We start from the raw sequence: 22,640 nt of genomic DNA, 5'->3' as shown, positions 1-22,640 counted from the left end.
GTGACTGCATTTTATCAGATGCAACCACCATTCTGGTATTCAGATAGCTGCGGGTGCTGGGGTTGTCAGAATACAATAGCCAGCCGTGGACATTCCTCCATTCTTGCTGTAGCATGGATGTTGAAATAGATTGATTATCTCTCTAAGGGAGCCGCCCTCGCGGACTTGGATTTTACAGGAGCAAACTGTGTCATTACCATCCTGACTTCACTACTAGTAAGTATGCTGGTTTAGAGGTTTGTCTTCACTTAGTCCATATCTGGCCTGGGTCAGTGAAGTAGTGAACAACGAAGATGACAACCCCGGTGTTTGCACCTTAATGCTGACGTTTGGGTATGGCAGTTTATATATAGCTACATTGCTCCAGCTTGAGTCAGTGTAAGTATGTATGTACTATACCTATAGGATCCCTGTGGAAGCTGGAAACCACTGTATTAGGCAGGGCGGTGACATCACAATCCTCATGGTGGTGCGATTTCAACGATACACCGGCAGGGCTGTGTTTAATATTGATTGGACCCTGGGCAAATATTTTCTTGGGGCCCCCCCTTCCATGTAATTTCACTCTCCATCTGCTTTGAGACATACAATAAATAGCAGCTAGACTCAAAATTAGTTTACTGAATCATATTAGGCAGTGATTGCAATTGTTGACAGAGGTTATAGTTCTTCATTGCTGCTCACTGACTGGCTGCTAGAGATTATTGTACATCAATACTGCTCACTGGTTGGTTGCTAGAGGTTACTGTACATCCTTACCACTCACTAATTGGTTGCTAGAGGTTACTGTGCATTATAACTGCTCACTGAGAGGTTGCGGCATATACTTACCACTCAATGATTGGTTGCAAGAGGTTAGTGCATATCACAACTGCTCACTGATTGGTTGCTAAAGGTTACAGCACATCATTTCCTCACTGCCTGCATGTCATGGACTGGGGAGGTGAGGGGACCCATCAATAGACAGAAAACTCCTAGGGATCCTAGGACTTCTGGGATCAGTGGCAATGCTGGGGGGGGGGGGGATGATCAGTGGCAATTCTGGGGGGTTGATGAGATCAGTGTCAGTGGTAGGAGGATGGTTTAGGAGGCAATACACTGTGGCAGCTGGAAATCTTTGGCAAATATATGGGTGATTTTACACTGACCACCAATGTAATAGGAAATTTACAAGGACCACCAATGTAAGGGTTTTTTTTATACTGGTGTGAGGGAATTTGAACTGACCACCATGTAACAGGGGATTTTACACCACCCACCAATATAAAGGGGGATTTCTACACTGACACCAATGTAATAGGAGCATTTACACCAACCGCCAGTTTAAGGGGAATATGAAATGACCTCCATGTAAAGGGGAATTTACACTGACAATCATTGTCAAGGAGATTTGTACTGACCACCAATGTAAGGTGACACTTCTACACCAACCACCAATGTTAGGGGGGATTTACACTGGCCACCAATGTAAAGGGGGATTTACAGGGACCACCAGTGTAAGGGCAATTTTGCACTTACCACCAATGTAAAGGGAAATGTACACTGATCACCAATGTAATGAAGAATTTACACTGACCACCAATGTAAGGGCTTCACTGGCCACTAGTGTGAATGAAAGAATGGTACTCCAAGCCCCAATGTAATGAGAACATTTACACTGACCACCAATGTAATTAAGAAATTTAGCCTGCATTCACATTCCTTTGTGTCGGAAGCACATGCAAAATCGCTTTCCTGACACCACAGAAATGTGCTGCCCTTTAGCAGATACACAGCAGTGCCATTAATTGTTAATGACATCCTCACGCAACTGCTGAGATGTGCGTATTCACATCCACCAAAATTCACGGTGCTGTAGCAACATGTTATTTTGAAAAAGGGTTCCACCTCCAATTTACTTACCTTTGCAGAGGTAAGTAAAGGTTCTTTCCAGCATGCCCCTTTACCTCCCCAGTGGGCAGCATTCACCAGAGGTGATGGTGCATATGACCTCAGGGGGGCATGATATACATATGAATGCTGCCTCTATTTACATATCAATGCCACCGGTCTGTGGCTATTTACATATTAATGTTGTCACGATTTACATATCTATGACGGTTATTTACATGTAAACACAGGGTCTGCAGGTGAGTCATCTATACATGGCAATAGGGCAAAGCTGGGCAGCATTAGTAACAAGACTTCTCACTGAGATATCGGGACACAGCATGGGACTAAAACGTCAAGGGACAAGGGAATTTAAACTGAGATAGTTGGCAAATATGAGGCAGCTGCTTTGGAGCCCAGGGCAGCTGCCCCTTTTGCCCCGCCTTAAAGACGGCCCTGTGCACCGGTGTGAACCAGGGCTAAAATGATGTTATTGGCACAAAGCATGGCAAAGTTATTTGCAAATAAAAAAAGTTTTTTTTTTTTTTTCTAATTTTGCACATTTTTTAATCTGACACCAAAAAAGTAAAAAAAAACAAATGAAAAAAGGGTTTAAGTAATAATGGTAAAAACTTAGAATAATAATAAAAAAATATTAAAAAAAAAAGGTATGGGTAGAAAGGAAGGTAGGGCTGTATTGAGTTAATTGATGGTTAATAAGATGGTTAATAATTTCATCTTGTAAGATTGCGTCAGCTGATTTCATCTGCAGATTTAGCCCTGGTTCACATTCCAGCGATTTGGCATGCGATTTGACATGTCAATAGCCGCCAAATCGGCGGCTATTGCCGACAAGCAAGCACAGCATCGCACCGATTCCCCCCAAATTTTTCTGTACTACTTTTGGCGACTTTGGGGTGTGATTTCAATAGACATCTGTGCAGAAACCCGCACAGATGTGTCTGAAATTTCCCCCGAAGTCGGGACTTACATGCAGGAATGAAATCGTGCGAGCTCAGCTGACCTTGCACGATTTCATGCCCGCTGTCAGTGTGAACCTAGGCTAAAGCTGGGAGTTTTTTTTTTTTTTATTCAAAGAGCGGATTGAACAAAAAAAACGGAGAGATTCCGGCATCCACACAAGAGATATGGATGCAGGAATCTCTTCTTCTGTGCGAATGTATTCTGACAGTGGGGACTTCAATACAATGAGTACAATGATCAGCACTGCAGCCATTGGCTGCATGTATTGATCGAATAATGGTTTTCCAGCACTGACTGTTGGACAGAAGCCATTCTAATAACGGGTTTCTGGCGAACTTTTTGCTGAAACAGCTGAACTTCGATATGTGTATACCCTGCTGTAAGGTCACATGTGTGATATAGTTATAAATGTAATAGTAAATACAGTGTAACCATTGTTACATTGTATTTAGTTAGTGACACTTGCAGGGGTATTTTGACAGCTGCTCCTGCTATGTGATGCACAACAAGTCCCGACTGTCATGCTGGTTATAGCAGAAAGGGAGTGGCAGCAGAGAGGAGGAGCAGGGTGTAGAAACCATGATGTGCCCTAGAAACCATCTTACAACACATCTAAACCAAAGGTCCTCAATTGGAAAAAGCATTTCTGGTTATAGGGTGACAATGCTCTGTCCTCATCTCTGAATCACTCCACTGTCATACGCTCTTTTGGCAGAGGCTGCAAAGGGCCGTGCTGATGCTCATTACGCAGCCATGTATCTGATGCATCTCTATTCACAATTTCATAGAGCCTGTTAAGCCTGGATGGGGAAATCCATTGACTTTGCTAGCTCAATGAGAGAAAACTGAGCTGTGTATGTCTGGCCTTAGGGCCATGTCACACCAGTGACTGCTCTATCGGAGACACTTCATCAGGATTTCTGAAGTACAGCTCCACTGAACTTCCTCGCTCATTTACCATTGTGACTTCCATTAGTTTTCATTCCCCTTTGGCATTGGAAAGGAACTGCAGGGGGAGGCAAAATGAAGATAATGGGCAAACAAGACAAGAAGACCAACATTGGTACCCCCATAAATCTTCCATGACAGATGGCCTTTCAATGGTGTGCATTCATTTTTTTTTTTCCTTTGCAGGGACCGCCTGACCCACAATGACATTATTGGCACCACTTACTTGAGCATGTCCAAGATCTCAGCACCCGGGGGTGAAATTGAAGGTAAGTACTCTAGATATTTTCTATCTTTGCTCTTCGTTCTGGGCTGCTATGACGCTGTTCTGGCTTCCTTTGTTGGAATGATGGCGGTATGGCTTGGTGTCTCCACTGGTGTCATGTGTACTACTCAGAGCACCTTGTCTAAACAGACCCTCCACCCATCCATTAACCACACAATATACTTACAGTGTAACCAGTTTATTGCTTGAGGTTAATATGCAGTGTACTATTGAGTGTATTTAACAAAATAATAAATAATAAAGTAATGTATACTTCTCCTTAAATGTGGTGGTTGCATCAGTTTTATTTGTCAGACTTTTTTCCCTTAATCCTGCAAGTAACATGCTCCCTGCCCTAGGGTGACATTGCTCACTCCTCCATTGTGTCTGTGGAAGAGCAGGGTTCTCACCCGAGGCTGATCTTCTGGTTTGGACTACAAACAACTCTTCCTCTCCATTCCAAGGGGGATAGGGGAATAATTTGTTTGCAGAAGAAAAGTTAAAAGAAGGTAACATTGTGATTTCAGTTCAGCTCACGTCAAGTGACAATGACATAGCATTTCAAGCAGTATCAGCAGGTATTTTTCTCTAACTGCTGAAAATCTTCTTTAGCCTGAAAAATAAAAAACGAATGCAGCCACCACATATAGGACTGGTAACCCTCAATATATATATATTGTGGTTCAGGGGTATAGATATCCTTTAAGAAGAAAATCCCTAGACAGTAAATTAATATAATACTGCTAATTAATAAACATTTTACATAAATTTTTTTGACAAATTCCTGGTGTCAGGTAGCCAGGGACAAATATAGGACCTGTCAATGCTCATCTCCTTTTGAAAATGCTAGCTGACTGGTTGCTCTGCTGATCCATTCTCTTGAGTATTTTCAGTGTAATTGATCCTGTACAGCAGTGGTTCTCAACTCCTGTCCTCACACACACTAACAGGCCAGGTTTGCAAGATAACTGAAATACATCACAGGTGATATCATTTGTTGCTCAGTGATTGCAGTATTCTAGTCTGCATCTCCCCAAGGTAATACATAAAACCTGGCCTGTTAGTGGGACCTGAGGACAGGAGTTGAGAACCAATGCTGTACAGGCTTGAGTGTCAGGGAAGGTGATATCTGCATAATATTTCTGGGTCACTGGTTTGACATATGGAAGCCACGGCGCAGAATGACAGCCAGGCAACTAGCATTTTCAAGAGAGCTTTTGCTTCCTTCTGAGCTGGCAACAATTGATCTCAGTAGAGCTCTGTGTCAGTTATCATCTTAAAAACTACTAACTGGCTGCAAGAATGTGCTCAAAGCTGAATCCTTAAAGCTTCAGTCCATCCAAAACCAATTTTTCAGTGTTTGCTAGAGGGTACAACACCCTAACACCCTCTTCTGTCTCTTGGGGTTTCAGCATGGTACCCGATTTCTTGTACATTCCCCATTGAATGTGGTTCCCAGTTTCTTCTATGTGTTCCATTGGGTGTGGTACCCAATTTCTTGTACATTCTCCACTAAGTGTGGCACCCATTTTCTTGTATGTGCCCCATTAAGTGTGGTACCCAATTTTTTGTATGTGCCCCATTAAGTGCGGTACCCAATTTCTTGTACATTCTCCACTAAGTGTGGTACCCATTTTCTTGTATGTGCCCCATTGAGTGTGGTACCCAATTTCTTGTACATTCTCCACTAAGTGTGGTACCCAATTTCTTGTATGTGCCCCATTGAGTGTGGTACCCAATTTTTTGTATGTGCCCCATTAAGTGCGGTACCCAATTTCTTGTACATTCTCCACTAAGTGTGGTACCCATTTTCTTGTATGTGCCCCATTGAGTGTGGTACCCAATTTTTTGTATGTGCCCCATTGAGTACGGTACCCAATTTCTTGTATGTGCCCCATTGAGTGCGGTACCCAATTTTTTGTATGTGCCCCATTGAGTACGGTACCCAATTTCTTGTATGTGCCCCATTGAGTGCGGTACCCAATTTTTTGTATGTGCCCTATTGATTATGGTACCCAATTACTTGTTTGTACCCCATTGGGTGTGCACAACTATTAATCTTTCCTCCTATACAGTATATAAATCCCTTCCATGAAATCACCTTATGCTTTGAAATTTGTTATATATTCACCTAAGCAGGTTTAAAAAAATGATGTCTCCTAGGCTCAACCATAACCATACAATAAGCCTATCCTTCTCCGAATCCTTCAAGGACACCACTTTATTCTAAATGCCTATAAGCCACCCTTACTTCTCTTGTACTAACCTGCACTAATGCCCCCCCACCTGACTTCTTACCTCTGTAGCAGAGACTGTGCAATGTTTACTTTTTCCCAGAAGAATACTCCTTCGGCATCATCCGTGCCAATGCACCAAGACATCATAGACTTGTATGGGCTACTCCTGGAAGCAGCTCCAGTGTCCAAGACGGCCCATACAAGCCTATGAAATCTCAGGTACCTGGCCGTCGCCAAAGAGGATTTTTGCCCAATAGGAAACAGAATTTGTACAGGACACCGCTCTGCTAGAGAGATAGGTAAGAAGCTGGGGGTGTTTGTGCAGGATGGATAAAAGACTGCATCATTTATGTTCCATATTTCATATTTTTCGGACAAAATAAATACTTTTTTATTGTTTTAGTCCTGACCATAATACAGTTGTGCTCAAAAGTTTGCACACCCTGGCAGAAATTGTGAAATTTTCGCATTAATATTGAAGATATGACTAATCATGGCAATAAACTGTCTTTTATTCAAGAATAGTGATCACATGAAGCCATTTATTATCACATAGTTTTTGGCTCCTTTTAAAATCATAATGATAACAGAAATCACCCAAATGGCCCTGATAAAAAGTTTACATACCCTGGAATGTTTGGCCTTGGTACAGACACAGAAGGTGGCACACACAGGTTAAAATGGCTATTAAAGGTTCATTTCCCTCATTTGTGGTTTTTTTAAATCGCAATTAGTGCCTGTGTATAAATAGTCAATGAGTTTGTTAGCTCTCATATGGATGCACTAAGCAGGCTAGATACTAAGCCATGGGGAGCAGAAAAGAACAGCCAAAAGACCTGCGTAACAAGGTAATGAAACTTTACAAAGATGGAAAAGGATATAAAAAGATATCCAAAGCTTTGAATATGCCAGTCAGCACTGTTCAATCATTCAATTAGAAGTGGAAAATTTGGGGATCTCTTGACACCAAGCCACGATCAGGTAGATCAAGAAAGATTTCAGCCACAACTGCCAGAGGAATTGTTCGGGATACAAAGAAAAACCCCACAGGTAACCTCAGGAGAAATACAGGCTGTGCTGGAAAAAGATGGTGTTGTTTTTAAAGAGCTCAATAAGATGATGCTTGAACAAAAAAGAGCTGCATGGTCAAGTTGCCAGAAAGAAGCCTTTACTGTACAAGTTCCACAAAAAAGCCTGGTTGCAATATGCCCAACAACACCTTGACAACACCTTGACATGCCTCATTGGGCTTTTTTGCGGCATTGGCGCAGTAAAGGCTTCCTTCTGGCAGCTCAAACATGCAGCTCTTTTTTGTTCAAGTATCGTTGAATTGTGCTCCTTAAAAACAACCACACCATCTTTTTGGAGAGCAGCCTGTATTTCTCCTGAAGTTACCCATGGGTTTTTCTTTGTATCCTGAGCAATTCTTCTGCCAGTTGTGGCTGCAATCTTTCTTGGTCTACCTGACCTTGGCTTGGTATCGAAAGAGCTCAGAATTTTCCACTTCTTAATAAATGATTAAACAGTACTGACTGGCATATTCAAGGCTTTGGGTATCTATATCCTTTTCCATCTTTATAAAGTTTCATTACCTTGTTACGCAGGTCTTTTGACAGTTTTTTCTACCTCCTCATGGCTCAGTGTCTAGCCTGCTTAGTGCATCCATGTGAGAGCTAACAAACTCATTGACTATTTATACACAGACACTAAAGCCACAAATGTGGGAAATTAACCTTTAATTAGCATTTTAACCTGTGTGTGCCATCTTCTGTGTCAGGGTATGTAAACTTTTTATCAGGGCCATTTGGGTAGTTTCTGTTATTATTATGATTTTAAAAGGATCCAAAAACTATGTGATAATAAATGGCTTCATGTGATCGCTATCCTTAAATAAAAGACAGTTTTTTGACATGATCAGTCATATTTTCAATATTAATGCCAAAATTTCACAATTTCTGCCAGGGTATGCAAACTTTTGAGCTCAACTGTTTATAAAATATGCACAATGGGGGGGGAATTAACAAAGAATGGTGCAAGCCTAAAATCTGTACCACTCTTCTAAATTAGAAAACGGAGCAGATGCTGCTTCTAATTAACAAAAGGGGTGAAACTAACTTTGTTAATAATGAGCCATATTTGCTCCTTTTTCTATGCTGTGTCTGTGACAGAATCAGCACAGAACAGTACAGCTAGAGCTGCATGCTCCCAGGAGATTGACACTCCTGGAAGTGTCAGTTTCTCTGCGGACCTTCAGGAGTGGCATTCAGGTTTGTGTGGGCAGCAGGAAAAATAAGAATTCTTTTGCTTTTTGGTGTACTTAATGAAAGGGTCATATTAACATCACTCTTCTATATACCCCTCCATATACCTTGATAAGTGAAGAGAGGGTGGTCTGTCATTTTATGCATCCTTTGCAGCATATTTGTCCCTCCAGCTCTATAGCATCCTTTGCATGGTCTTGGTTTTTTTCGATCTAACAGCAGCTCACCTGCTTTCTGCTATATCATCTGAACCATTGATGATCAACACAACACACTCCCGGATCTGCATCACCAAAACTTTAGGACTATTCCCGTCATTGCACACAGTGCATGCACCACAGTTTAGTGACCACACCAAAGACTTTGGGGACCTTCAGAACTGGTGACTCTGTCCGTCCAAAATGTAGTATATGGGCTAAACAACTTCAGCTGCCCTCCCCAGTAGTACTTCTCCACCATAAGTAGTCCTACCATCACTCAACCTAAAAAGACTGAGACAAAACTATTAGGCCTCATGCACACTGAACATTTGGCCATCTCTCTATTGCTTGACGTTTAGGGGCGTCATGCGAATGGCCGTTAAAAAATGTAATTGGCCAGAATGAGTTAACGCTCAAGCACTAAACGCACCTAACATTAATGCACGTTTAGACGTGTTTACATGCGTCAAGCATTTTTTCTGACAAAATGCTGCTGCTCCTGGACGTATGGGCAGTGGGGTTTTTTCTGCCTCTAAACTCCTCTAAACTACTATGTGTGCATGGACACATAGGGGTTTATTTACTAAAACCGAAGAGTGCAAAATCTGGTGCAGCTCTGCATGGTAGCCAATCAGCTTCAAACTTCAGCTTGTTCAAAAAAAGTGATTGTAAAGGTAAAAATGTTTTTTTTTTTTAAATAACAAACATATCATACTTACCTCCACTGTGCAGCTCGTTTTGCACAGAGTGACCCCGAACATCCTCTTCTGGGGACCCTCGACGGCTCTCGCGGCTCCACCCCACATCTGATAACCCCCTCGGGCAAGCGCTCTCCCGAGGGGGTTACCTTGCGAGCGTGCTCCTGAGTCCAACATTCGGCGTCTATAGAGGCCGAATGCAGGACTCGGCCCCGCCCCCCGGCGGCCGTGTCATTGGATTTGATTGACAGCAGCAGGAGCCAATGACTGATCCAGTCAACAGCCAAGAACCCTTGGCAGAGAGACGGCGCGCCCCCCGTGGGTCAAGTTCGAGGGGTCAGGTAAGTAAAACGGGGGGGCCGGTCACTGACAGGTGTTTTTTCACCTTAATGCATAGGATGCATTAAGGTGAAAAAACACGAACCTTTACAATCCCTTTAAGCTTTGACAAAAAGAAAAACGGAAGCTGCACCAGATTTTGCACTCTCCAGTTTAGTAAATCAACCCCATAGGCTAACATGCTGTTATGGTTAGAGGCATAAAAAAAAACAAATCGCCAGATGCCCCTAACAACATCCTTAAAAATGTCCAGTGTGCATGAGGCCTTAGTGCTTCCTGAGCATGGCGCCCTGCAATTACAGGGGTTGATTTACTAAAGGCAAATAGACTGTGCACTTTGCAAGTGCAGTTTCTCCAGAGCTTAGTAAATGAGGTGAAGATTCACTTTGCAAAGAGTACCCAATCACATGCAAGGAAAGTAAAAAATAATAATGCATTTTTGCTTGCACATGACTGGATGATGGAAGTCAGCAGAGCTTCCCCTCATTTACTAAGTTCTGGAGCAACTGCGCTTACAAAGTGCACAGTCTGCCTTTAGTAAATCAACCACTGTGAGTGCAGCTGTCATCTATTACGATTTCCCACAATTCCCAGTTTCTCAGGGATGTGTTGTGAGCTGCAATGGTTCATGGTATCTCCTTGCACTCCTGCATGTCCTCAGCCAGTCCATCCTTCCATCCTTATTATGTCATTACTATCACCTAACCAACAATTGTCTCTTTATGCTCCAGATGAGGCTCCGGGCTCAGCGTCTGCAGTACTTGACAGTACGTCCCATATAATGTTGTGTGGAAATTGCACAGTTTCATCCACGGTGTACCATTCTGATATAGAATGACCTAAACGAAGCACCCTGCTAAACTCTCTCTGTATCTGAACTGGTCACACAATGAAGGAAAAAAAAACAGGGGGTCCTCTAAATGGTCTAATTGAATTTGCTGTTTTTTTTATTTTTTTTTGTGGAAAGTACCAATTCTGACAGTTTTGCCCAATTAGGAAGCTGCTTTGGGCAATCTCTACTTTTTTTAAAATTATCTTTTGAATGAGGTTAAAATTACGGTATACATAAAAAAATACATTTAGCCAATTTCTAAAGATTGTCCGTCCATCAACTGGCTGTTATGTTTGTCAAGATTTTGTAAACATGTTTTAGAAAGGAGTTTGTTCTAACTGATTGTATTAAAAATGATTGTCTTTGTTATACCGGCCATACACATATGACAATAAAAGATAAAAATTAAAGCACCCAACGGAGAAGGTAAGTCCAGGGGAGGGTGGGGAGGGTTCTGTGAAATTTGAAATCTCCAGTATCCCTCTTACACATAACACATCTAATAATTGATGAGATTTCAGCTGGCAAGTATAAAGGTATATACAGTATATACAGGCATGTGAAAAATGAAATACACCTCATGGGAACTGATGACTTTTTTCACTCATATTAATGAACAAACATTAAACCTTCATTCAAACAGTTCCTACAGATAAAGGTGATAGACTTTAATAAGAACACGTATACAAGATAAATACCTTTTCAATCATTTATTCAACAAAACTCTCAATAGATCAATAAATGTAATGGTTTGCAGTTGAAAAAGTAAGTGCATTCCTGGCCTCAGAAACTGGCATTGTCCTCTCTAGCAGGAATGACTTCTTGGATACCTGTCCACCAGTCTCTGATGTCGATTAGATGACATTTTTGACCACTTCATGCTTCTTCTCCATGGTTTTCTTGCTTGAAATGCCCATTTCAAAATTCCTCTACAAAATTTCAATGGGAATCAAATCAGGGTTTTGACTAGCATTGTCCATCACCCTGTAGTTTTTTTTTGAGCCATTTGTTGGTGGACTTGCTAGTGGGCTTTGGATAATTACTGTGTTGAAAGACGCAATTTCGGGTTCAACTTTTGGACAGATGCCCTCACATTTTCATCAACCACACTTTAATATGATGCAGAATGTATAGCTGAATGTGAGCTGTCCAGGCCACAAAGCAGCAAAGCAACCCCAAACCCTAGCATTTCCACCACCATGCTTCTTCTACCTAAATGCTGTTTTTGGTTTGCCCCGAACATGTCTAGTGTTACAGTGACCAGGCAACTTTTTGATTGATAAGTCTTCAGTGCATTCTTCAGAAGGCCTGGTCTTTGTATATACGAGGTGTGTCTAAAAAGTTTGGTAAAAGGTATCAGAAAACAAACAAAACAGAAGATACATTTATTGGCTTTAAAAATAATCGCAATCCTTCACAACACACTTTCAGCAAGCCCTTCAAAAAGTTCAAAAAGCTTCTGAAAACTGTCAGCCTCTTTAGGAATCGATCACAGAACCGCTGTCACACATTCTTGGATTGCCGCCAGGTCTGCAAGAAGAAGTCAATCAACATTGTCTTGACCTTGGACATTTGCAGGCGACTCTATTTGGGTCGTGAGGAAGACGGTAAACGTCATTCCATCGATTTCCGCTTGGATTCCGGATTCTGGTCACACATTGCAATGAAATCTCCAGAAGTTTCCAATCCTTTTGCTTTCTGTTCGTTTGTCAGCTTGTTTGGCATAAACTGGGAACAGATCTTTCGCTTACCAAAATCTTTACGGACAATGGTACGCACCATGCCCTTGCTAATCAAGGATACAATCGTAGAGTCAGTCGCAGATCTCATGTCAGCATTTGTCGCACTCGCTTGATGATGTCTGGGGTTCTGCTTGTCGACGGCCAACCCGAACGTGGCTCATCCTCAGTCGTTTCCTTCCCATTGCGAAAGCGTTTGAACCAGTTGTAAACACATTTTCTGCTCACAGCTTCCGTCCCGTACACTTGCACCCACAATTCATGTGTCTCCATTGCCGTTTTCCCCAATTTGTAGAAATTGATGTTCACTCGTTGCTCCATTGCATTGTGACCCTACCTCTCACACTGACTACATTCCACTGCCCTCAGCTTGTTTACCCTGATGGCTATATCAACTTCACGCTATGTGACGCTTCTCTACATGTTTTTGAATAGCCATTTACATGCGCGTGCACCTGGCCCATGTTGCCGCTTAGATATTGGACCATTCACCAAACTTTTTTAGACACACCTCGTATGTTTGGTGACAAACTATAACCATGCTGTAAGGTTCCCTTTGGTCAGAAAGGCTTTTTCATCACACTTTTCTCATGCAGGTTGAGTTGGTGCAATCTCTTTCTGATTGTAGATGCATGCACTTTGACTCCAACTGCAGGAGTTACCTGAACACTCCTCCATTAAATTTTGGGCTTCGCGGAGACTTCTTTTGTCATCAAATGGGCTCTTTGGCTGAATTTGTGAGCCAGCCAGTTCTGGACAAGTTAGCAGTCATTTTAAATTTGCACCACTTATAGATTACTTACCTTACAGTAGAATGATTGCTTTCAGACCGTTTGGTGAACTTTTAAATGCACAGGTGGAAGGAAAGAAAGAAAATGGCTCGGTCAGTGTTGATGGAGCAATGCCTCCCGCAGCGTTATTGTGTTCTGCCAGCGAGTGGTTGCGGGGAACCCTCCACGCCGGCAGAATTAAATAATTACTGCTAGTGGCTAAAGCCACAGGTACAATCAGCCTGCCCACACATTGATCGAAAGTTGGTCGGTCCATGTTGAACCAGTCGAATTTCAATCCATGCATGGCTGGCATTAGAATCTATTGAACGCGGCGCATTTTCAGGTGCATGAAACCACATAGTGTCAAAGCATGAAAAAAGGGTTAGGGACTTTTTCCCTGCATTTTCCTGCAGGTACAGTATGGGCTTATATGCACGCTCAAACGCGAGCTTCACCACCTGTAATAGTGTGAAGCTGAACTAAAGAGGTCCTGCCTAATCTGACACACCCTTTAATTTCATGGTTTTAAAATGATGGTAAATGTAGGGGTTTACTTACTTTTTCTATATTACAAATCTGCATCTTCTTTAATTTAAATCAGTGGTCTCCAAACTATGGCCTGGGGGCCAGATGCAGCACCTAGCTTACCCTTATCTGCCCCTTGGGGCACTGTTCCTCTCACTGATGTGAAACACTATTCCTTCCACTGACACAAACTACGGGGCACTATTCTTCCTACTGACACCAATGATGGGCAATATTCCTCCTACTGAAACCAATGATGGAGCACTATATTTCCTACTGACACCTATGATGGGGTACTATTCCATCCACTGAAACCAACGATGGGCTACTATTCCTCCCACTACCAGTGATTGGGTACTATTCCTCCCACTAACACCAACAATGATGGGGCACTATTATTTCCACTGACACCAATGATGGGGCTCTATTCTTCCCACTGACACCAATATTGGGGCACTATTCTTCCCACTGACAACAACAATGAGCTCAGGGGTGGATCCGGGGGGGGGGGGGGGTTAACTTGGCAATTGCCTCCCCTCCCTGAGAAATTAGATGCGGGTGAGAGAGTGGGCAGGTGAGAACTGAGAGAGCGGGTGGGTGAGAGCGGGTGGCCCAGTGTTGTGCCGAGATCAGTTTCCCTAACAAAATCCCCCTGGCCCTCGGTCTCGGCTGAAATCGGAACTCCGCCTCTCCAGCCCACTTCACCTCTGCTCCTCCTACTCTCCCCCGAATGATAATCATTCTTCTACTGCCCCCGTGCATTCAGGGGAGAGTAGGAGGAGCAGTGGTGCAGAGGGCTGGAGGGTCGGAGTTCCGATCTCAGCCGAGAGCCAGGGGAAACTGATTTTGTAGGAAAAACCGACATCATCTCTCACCATCCGCCCTCACTGTGCAGGCAGCTGCGGGCAGCAGAGAGATTACATCTTCTCTCTGCTGCCTGACTCTGGGACACAGCAAAAGACAATCCCCACCTTAGCAGCAAGTGACAGTCCGCAACTTGTGGCAGGTGACAAGGCAAGTGACAGTCCACAATGTGTAGCAGGTGACGTGGCAAGTGACAATCCGCAACATGTGGCAGGTGACGTGGCAAGTGACAATCCGCAATGTGTGGCAGGTGACGTGGCAAGTGACAATCCGCAACATGTGGCAGGTGACGTGGCAAGTGACAATCCGCAACGTGTGGCAGGTGACGTGGCAAGTGACAATCCGCAACATGTGGCAGGTGATGTGGCAAGTGACAATCTGCATCTGGCGGCAGACAAGTGAAAACCAGCAACGTGTGGCAGGTGACGTGGCGAGTGACAATCTGCATCTGGCAGCAGGCCAGTGACAACCAGCAACATGTGGCAGTTGACATGGCAAGTGACAATCTGCAATGTGTGGCAGGTGACGTGGCAACCCACAACATGTTGCAGGTGACGTGGCAAGTGACAATCTGCATCTGGCGGCAGGCAAGTGACAACCAGCAACGTGTGGCAGGTGACATGGCAAGTGACAATCCGCATCTGGTGACAGGCGACGGTGGCAAGTAACACGCTCAGGGCTCCCACTGATTCTGCATTATGGTGAGTTGCACTATTTCATTTTACATAACAATGAAATAATAAAATAATGCACTTCAATCATCCTGACACCATAACAACATGGTGGCGGGATGATTGAAGCACCAACACCAGCCATTTCCCCGATAAATTGCCCGCAAAAAAATGTATTTTCTGGCAGTGCCCCTTCCGAGACTAGACTCTGGATCCGCTCCTGGATGGGGTACTATTCCTCCCACTGACACCAACATCTGGCCCTTAAAGTCTGAAGGACAGTAAACTGACCCTTTGTTTAGAGAGTTTGGAGACCCATGATTTAGATCATAACAATGAATATACCATGTCAATTTTATATTTTGTTTGTTCAAGTAGATCACCATTTCGGTAAGCACTATTTAAAGCCCAAGTTTAAAGATTTTTTTTTACACATTTTTTATGTGTAGCCACTAGGGATGAGCCGAACACCCCCCTGTTCGGTTCGCACCAGAACATGCGAACAGGAAAAAAATTCGTTCGAACACGCGAACGCCGTTAAAGTCTATGGGACACGAACATGAATAATCAAAAGTGCTAATTTTAAAGGCTAATATGCAAGTTATTGTCAATAAAAGTGTTTGGGGACCCGGGTCCTGCCCCAGGGGACATGGATCAATGCAAAAAAAAGTTTTAAAAACGGCCGTTTTTTCAGGAGCAGTGATTTTAATAATGCTTAAAGTCAAACAATAAAAGTGTAATATCCCTTTAAATTTCATACCTGGGGGGTGTCTATAGTATGCCTGTAAAGGGGCGCATGTTTCCCGTGTTTAGAACAGTCTGACAGCAAAGTGACATTTTGAAGGAAAAAACACATTTAAAACTACCGCGGCTATTGCATTGCCGACAATACACATAGAAGTTCATTGATAAAAACGGCATGGGAATTCCCCACAGGGCAACCCCGAACCAAAATAAAAAAAAAAAAATGATGTGGGAGTCCCCCTAAATTCCATACAAGGCCCTTCAGGTCTGGTATGGATATTAAGGGGAACCCCAGCCAAAATTAAAAAAAAAAAATTGACGTGGGGTTCCCCCTAAATTCCATACCAGACCCTTCAGGTCTGGTATGGATTTTAAGGGGAACCCCGCGCCAAAAAAAAAAAAAAAAAAACGGCGTGGGGTCCCCCTAAAAATCCATACCAGACCCTTATCCGAGCACGCAACCTGGCAGGCCGCAGGAAAAGAGGGGGGGACGAGAGTGCGGCCCCCCCCCCTCCTGAACCGTACCAGGCCACATGCCCTCAACATTGGGAGGGTGCTTTGGGGTAGCCCCCCAAAACACCTTGTCCCCATGTTGATGAAGACAAGGGCCTCATCCCCACAACCCTGGCCGGTGGTTGTGGGGGTCTGCGGGCGGGGGGCTTATCGGAATCTGGAAGCCCCCTTTAACAAGGGGACCCCCAGATCCCGGCCCCCCCCCTGTGTGAAATGGTAAGGGGGTACTTACCCCTACCATTTCACTAAAAAACTGTCAAAAATGTTAAAAATGACAAGAGACAGTTTTTGACAATTCCTTTATTTAAATGCTTCTTCTTTCTTCCTTCATCTTCTTCTTCTTCTGGTTCTTCTGGCTCTTCTGGTTCTTCCTCCGGCGTTCTCGTCCAGCATCTTCTCCGCGGCGTCTTCTATCTTCTTCTCCTCGGGCCGCTCCGCACCCATGGCATGAGGGGGGAGGCTCCCGCTCTTCTCTTCATCTTCTTCTCTTCTTCATCTTCTTCTTCATCTTCTTCTTCTTCTTCTCTTCTTCCTTCTTCTCTTCTTCATGTCTTCTCCGGGCCGCTCCGCAGCCATGCTGTGGCATGGAGGGAGGCTCCCGCTGTGTGACGGCGTCTCTTCGTCTGACGGTTCTTAAATAACGGGGGGCGGGGCCACCCGGTGACCCCGCCCCCCTCTGACGCACGGTGACATGACGGGACTTCCCTGTGGCATTCCCCGTGACGTCACAGGGAAGTCCCTCAAGTCACCGTGCGTCAGAGGGGGGCGGGGTCACCGGATGGCCCCGCCCCCCGTTATTTAAGAACCGTCAGACGAAGAGACGCCGTCACACAGCGGGAGCCTCCCTCCATGCCACAGCATGGCTGCGGAGCGGCCCGGAGAAGACATGAAGAAGAGAAGAAGGAAGAAAAGAAGAAGAAGATGAAGAAGAGAAGAAGATGAAGAGAAGAGCGGGAGCCTCCCCCCTCATGCCATGGGTGCGGAGCGGCCCGAGGAGAAGAAGATAGAAGACGCCGCGGAGAAGATGCTGGACGAGAACGCCGGAGGAAGAACCAGAAGAGCCAGAAGAACCAGAAGAAGATGAAGGAAGAAAGAAGAAGCATTTAAATAAAGGAATTGTCAAAAACTGTCTCTTGTCATTTTTAACATTTTTGACAGTTTTTTAGTGAAATGGTAGGGGTAAGTACCCCCTTACCATTTCACACAGGGGGGGGCCGGGATCTGGGGGTCCCCTTGTTAAAGGGGGCTTCCAGATTCCGATAAGCCCCCCGCCCGCAGACCCCCACAACCACCGGCCAGGGTTGTGGGGATGAGGCCCTTGTCTTCATCAACATGGGGACAAGGTGTTTTGGGGGGCTACCCCAAAGCACCCTCCCAATGTTGAGGGCATGTGGCCTGGTACGGTTCAGGAGGGGGGGGGGGCCGCACTCTCGTCCCCCCCTCTTTTCCTGCGGCCTGCCAGGTTGCGTGCTCGGATAAGGGTCTGGTATGGATTTTTGGGGGGACCCCACGCCGTTTTTTTTTTTTTTTTGGCGCGGGGTTCCCCTTAAAATCCATACCAGACCTGAAGGGTCTGGTATGGAATTTAGGGGGAACCCCACGTCAATTTTTTTTTTAAATTTTGGCTGGGGTTCCCCTTAATATCCATACCAGACCTGAAGGGCCTTGTATGGAATTTAGGGGGACCCCCACATCATTTTTTTTTTTTTTATTTTGGTTCGGGGTTGCCCTGTGGGGAATTCCCATGCCGTTTTTATCAATGAACTTCTATGTGTATTGTCGGCAATGCAATAGCCGCGGGTAGTTTTAAATGAGTTTTTTCCTTCCAAATGTCATTTTGCTGTCAGACTGTTCTAAACACAGGAAACATGCGCCCCTTTACAGGCATACTATAGACACCCCCCAGGTACGAAATTTAAAGGGATATTACACTTTTATTGTTTGACTTTAAGCATTAATAAAATCACTGTTCCTGAAAAAACGTCCGTTTTTAAAACTTTTTTTTGCATTGATCCATGTCCCCTGGGGCAGGACCCGGGTCCCCAAACACTTTTTATGACAATAACTTGCATATAAGCCTTTAAAATTAGCACTTTTGATTTCTCCCATAGACTTTTAAAGGGTGTTCCGCGGCATTCGAATTTGCCGCGAACACCCCAAATTGTTCGCTGTTCGGCGAACTTGCGAACAGCCAATGTTCGAGTAGAACATGAGTTCGACTCGAACTCGAAGCTCATCCCTAGTAGCCACCCTGTCCTAAACAGGGACTACTATCTAAATTTAGTCTTGCTGGGTGGTAGTCAGCCCAGACTGATTATTAGTCTGTCTATTTTGTTTTTCCCTGAACTCCATGGAACTATGGTTTCTCTCTGTTGCCAGCAGTTGTCACAGGTACCTCTGACAATAGTGTGAGAAGATACAGTAATACTTAGTTATGAATATTTATGTTTTCTCTAGCCAACCAGTAGGAGGTTTATTGCCACTGGTGCGTGCTGGGGGGTGGGGAGCAAAAATATCTGGGATAGAGCCTGTGAGCTTGGTCTTCATCTTGGACAGCAGCCAGGAGAGGGTGCATGCTGAGCTATCAGGGAGGCCTTTGCATGCTCTCAGACCAAATGCAGGGAAGCAGAAGCCTACCTATAGTATAGTCTTTCTGCTCGGACCCAGGCTCAGGAAGCCCTCAGAGAACAGGGATCTAGAAGAAGTGATGCCCCCTGCGGAGAGGGAAATTGCAGAGAGGCTGGAAAAGCATCTAGAGGATCACTATGGAGGCTGTTGCTACTTGAAACTACTGTTTCTTCTGGAAAAGGTACAGGTTGCTGGTTTCATCTTAGGGTCCATTCAGACACACAGCGGCTGGTGACGTCACAAGGGGAGGGGTCTCTGAATAACATCACCGAATGGCCACGTCCCATGGCTATATAAGAAATGGCACACAGCGGGAGGCAGGGTCTCCGGTGACGTCACCGGATGGCCTCGCCCCATGGCTATATAAGAAATGGCACACAACGAAGGCAGCCAGCATTGGAGGAAGACCATGTTTTTTTATCTTTAGCAGGCAGCGGCAGGCGAAGAAGACATCACTGGAGTGAGAAGCGGGAGAAGAAACATCAGAGGGAGAAGACATCGGAGTGAGAAGAAACACCGGTGGGAGAACAAACACCGGAGGAAGAAGACACAATTTTTAATAAAGGACTTGTCAAAAACTGTTGCTTGTGTTTTGCAACACCATACTTCTTTTTTTTTGGTGAATGGGTAGGGGTACAATATACCCCGTGCTCATTTACATAGGGGGGGGCCTGGGATCTGGGGGTCCCCTTGTTAAAGGGGGCTTCCAGTTTCCGATAAGCCCGCTGACCCCCACAACTACCGCCCAGGGTTGTTGGGAAGAGGCCCTTGTCCCCATCAACATGGGGAAAAGGTGCTTTGGGGTGGGGGGGCACCCACCTAAAGCACTCCCCCCCATGCTGAGGGCATGTGCCCTGGTATGGTTCAGGAGGGGGGGTGCTCACTCATCCGTCCCCCCCCTTTTCTGACCTGCCGGACTGCATGCCCGGATAAGGGTCTTGTATAGATTTTGGGGTTGACCACATGCCATTTTTTTAAATATTTTGGTGCTTTTTTTTATCATACTTTTTAATTGTATGCATGCGGTATTTAACTACAAATTCTTAGTGAATTAAACACTTGCACAATTGTTTCTGCATGTGGTATTTTACCAGATAAGATTTAACTCTTAGTGAATCAACCCCTATGTGTCCAAAATTAGGCTTAAATAGATGTACTTTTGCTGGCTGAAAAAAAAAAAATCAACACCTGTAAAAGTGACATTTTTTAGTTCAATTTTATTTTACTAGATTTTTTTTACATACAAAAGTAACAATTACCGTATATACTCGAGTATAGGCCGTCCCGAATATAAGCCAAGGCACCTAATTTTACCACAAAAAACTGGAAAAACTTATTTGCTCAAGTATAAGCCTAGGGTTGAAAATGCCAGTGCCCATGAAATGCAGCCTGCCAGTGCCCATCATATACAGCCTATCAGTGCCTATGAAATACAGAATGCCAGTACCCATCAGTGCCCATGAAATACAGCCTGCCAATGCCCATCAGTGCCCATGAAATACAGCCTGCCAATGCCCATCATATACAGCCTTACCAGTTCCTGGTAGATGTCACGATGTCCTGCTATATGTGCGGTCAGATTAAATCTGCCCATGGATGGATTGAAAGTTGGCAATGATCAGCCAAATATTGATCCATCTATGGCGGTTCCTGTTGGAGGAGTCAGATATAATGATTGAGGGCTGTCGGTAAATGTTGTCTGAATCTGAGCCTGCACTGCTGATTAGTGTGTAATGACAGTTCTCCCCGATAATACAATAGGACAGCGGGGAGGATTCCTCTATCCACCTCCAATGTGTAGAAAGGACAATCCATTCTGTCTTTTATTTGGCCAGCCTAAGGATCCCCATACATGTTACAATCTCTATACAATTCATTTTATAATGTGATAGGAAGTGGATGTCATCGATGTGTATGTGATGAGGCCTCCATCCAATGAAGTGGTGAGGTGTGACATGTGAGTGAATAATTCTCTGACGATCAGTGATCAGTTGCTTATCCTCCGGTCACCACACCCAGTGACGGGCACATGGATAGGGAGGTCTGAGCAGACAATGGCGGAGCGCAGATCACAATGAAGGTGTGTAGGAATGCACATCCCGGCCGGCCGGCCGGCACACCTACCGAGCAGGATCAGCTTGACCTCCCGGCCGCCTTCTCTCCGTCCTCTCTTAGGTTCTGGTCGATCATCTTACTCCTCTCCACTGCCGCCTTGTCCTCTGCGCTCAGTGTACATCCCATGATGACAGCCCAGTGGCACGGAGCTCTCAGCCTTTTTCTCCTCCATTGGGGGACATTTTTTCTTAAATTGGCATTCACTCGAGTATAAGCCGAGGCAGGGATTTTTAGCCTAAAAAATGGGTTGAAAAACACGGCTTATACTCGAGTATATACGGTACTAAGTATAGAAGAAATACAGGGGTAATAGAATTCACATCTGACAACAATGTTAAAGTGTGCACATAAAAAGTACTATATAAACAGTATAAAGGTACAAAATAAAAGATAGTATATATATAAACACTTCCTATTGAGGAAGACAGAAGGCACTAGTGGATGGGCACTACTATCTCGGGTCATCCTGAAAGTAACTAATGAAAATTACGACTCAACAGGGCTAGTTAGATGTCACTTGCCTCGGAAGAAAAAATGATGGATGATACTATTTGCTTAGTAAAAAGGGGATAAAGCGGCATTTTTTAAGCTCTGTTGCATGAGGGTTTAATGTTTGCCTATTCAACATATTGACAATATACAAACATTTCTATGGTGTACTTTTTCACATGCAGGTGTGTGCATACTGTGTGTGTGTGTGTGTGTGTATATATATATATATATATATATATATATATATATATATATATATATATATACATACACACACTGTATGTTACAGTGTATATTACTGTTTTACTTTTATATCTATAATATACTGTATATACAGCGGAATGAATGTAGAAGTGTCAGGGATACCATATTTCAATTGGAGTGCTGAGCTGGTATCTTTTAGAGTCCTTTCACACAGGCGATCTGATCAGGTCCACCTGTCAGTTTTTCTGACGGACTTAATCGGATGGTCCATGCATTCCTATTGACCGGCAGGTGTAAACGGACGCCTACCTCAGTGTCCGATCAGGCCCGCTAGAAAAGAGGACTGCATCCTCTTCAGTTTGGGTGAATTGGATCGGAGACAGCTTGGTGTAAACAGGCAGCTGAGTCTGTTTACTCTCAGCCACCCATAGAGCAAAGTGGGGTCTGTCCGTGTCCGGACACGGATGGCTCATCTGCCCCGCTCTGCTCTAATCAGCTGGGAATCTGTGAGCGAATGAAAGGATCAGCAAGACCCATATGAAAGGATTAGCAGAGGATTTTTAGGGGCCAAAATTCCTTCCGCTGGGTAGAAAAAAGGATTGAGAAAGTAAACTAGACTTTCTCAAAAAAATAGCGGACTTTGTGGGCACAACATGAGGCAGTACAAAAATTAATCAAAATAAACTTTATTACAATTATTGTTAAAACCACACATAATAAAATCACTACAACACCCACT

The 22,640-nt window shown here is 44.2% G+C and overlaps 1 protein-coding gene across 6 annotated transcripts in view; it reads left to right on the top strand.

The window, feature by feature from the left end:
* Window positions 1-22,640, top strand: part of DYSF (dysferlin) — a 395,589-nt gene that overhangs the window by 196,974 nt on the left and 175,975 nt on the right. For 4 of the 6 annotated variants that reach the window (XM_073611045.1, XM_073611047.1, XM_073611048.1 and 1 more), the window contains exons 16-17: window positions 3,988-4,070; window positions 10,533-10,568. In XM_073611045.1, coding sequence (XP_073467146.1) covers window positions 3,988-4,070; window positions 10,533-10,568 — 119 coding nt within the window. The remainder of the gene's footprint in view (window positions 1-3,987; window positions 4,071-10,532; window positions 10,569-22,640) is intronic. The other 2 variants (XM_073611046.1, XM_073611050.1) reach the window with 1 other exon arrangement.

Source organism: Aquarana catesbeiana, linkage group LG01 (assembly GCF_042186555.1).
Source record: "Aquarana catesbeiana isolate 2022-GZ linkage group LG01, ASM4218655v1, whole genome shotgun sequence".
NCBI classification, from domain to species: domain Eukaryota; kingdom Metazoa; phylum Chordata; class Amphibia; order Anura; family Ranidae; genus Aquarana; species Aquarana catesbeiana.
The sequence above is the reverse complement of the archived record's forward strand: the minus strand, read 5'-3'. Positions and strand labels throughout refer to the sequence as shown.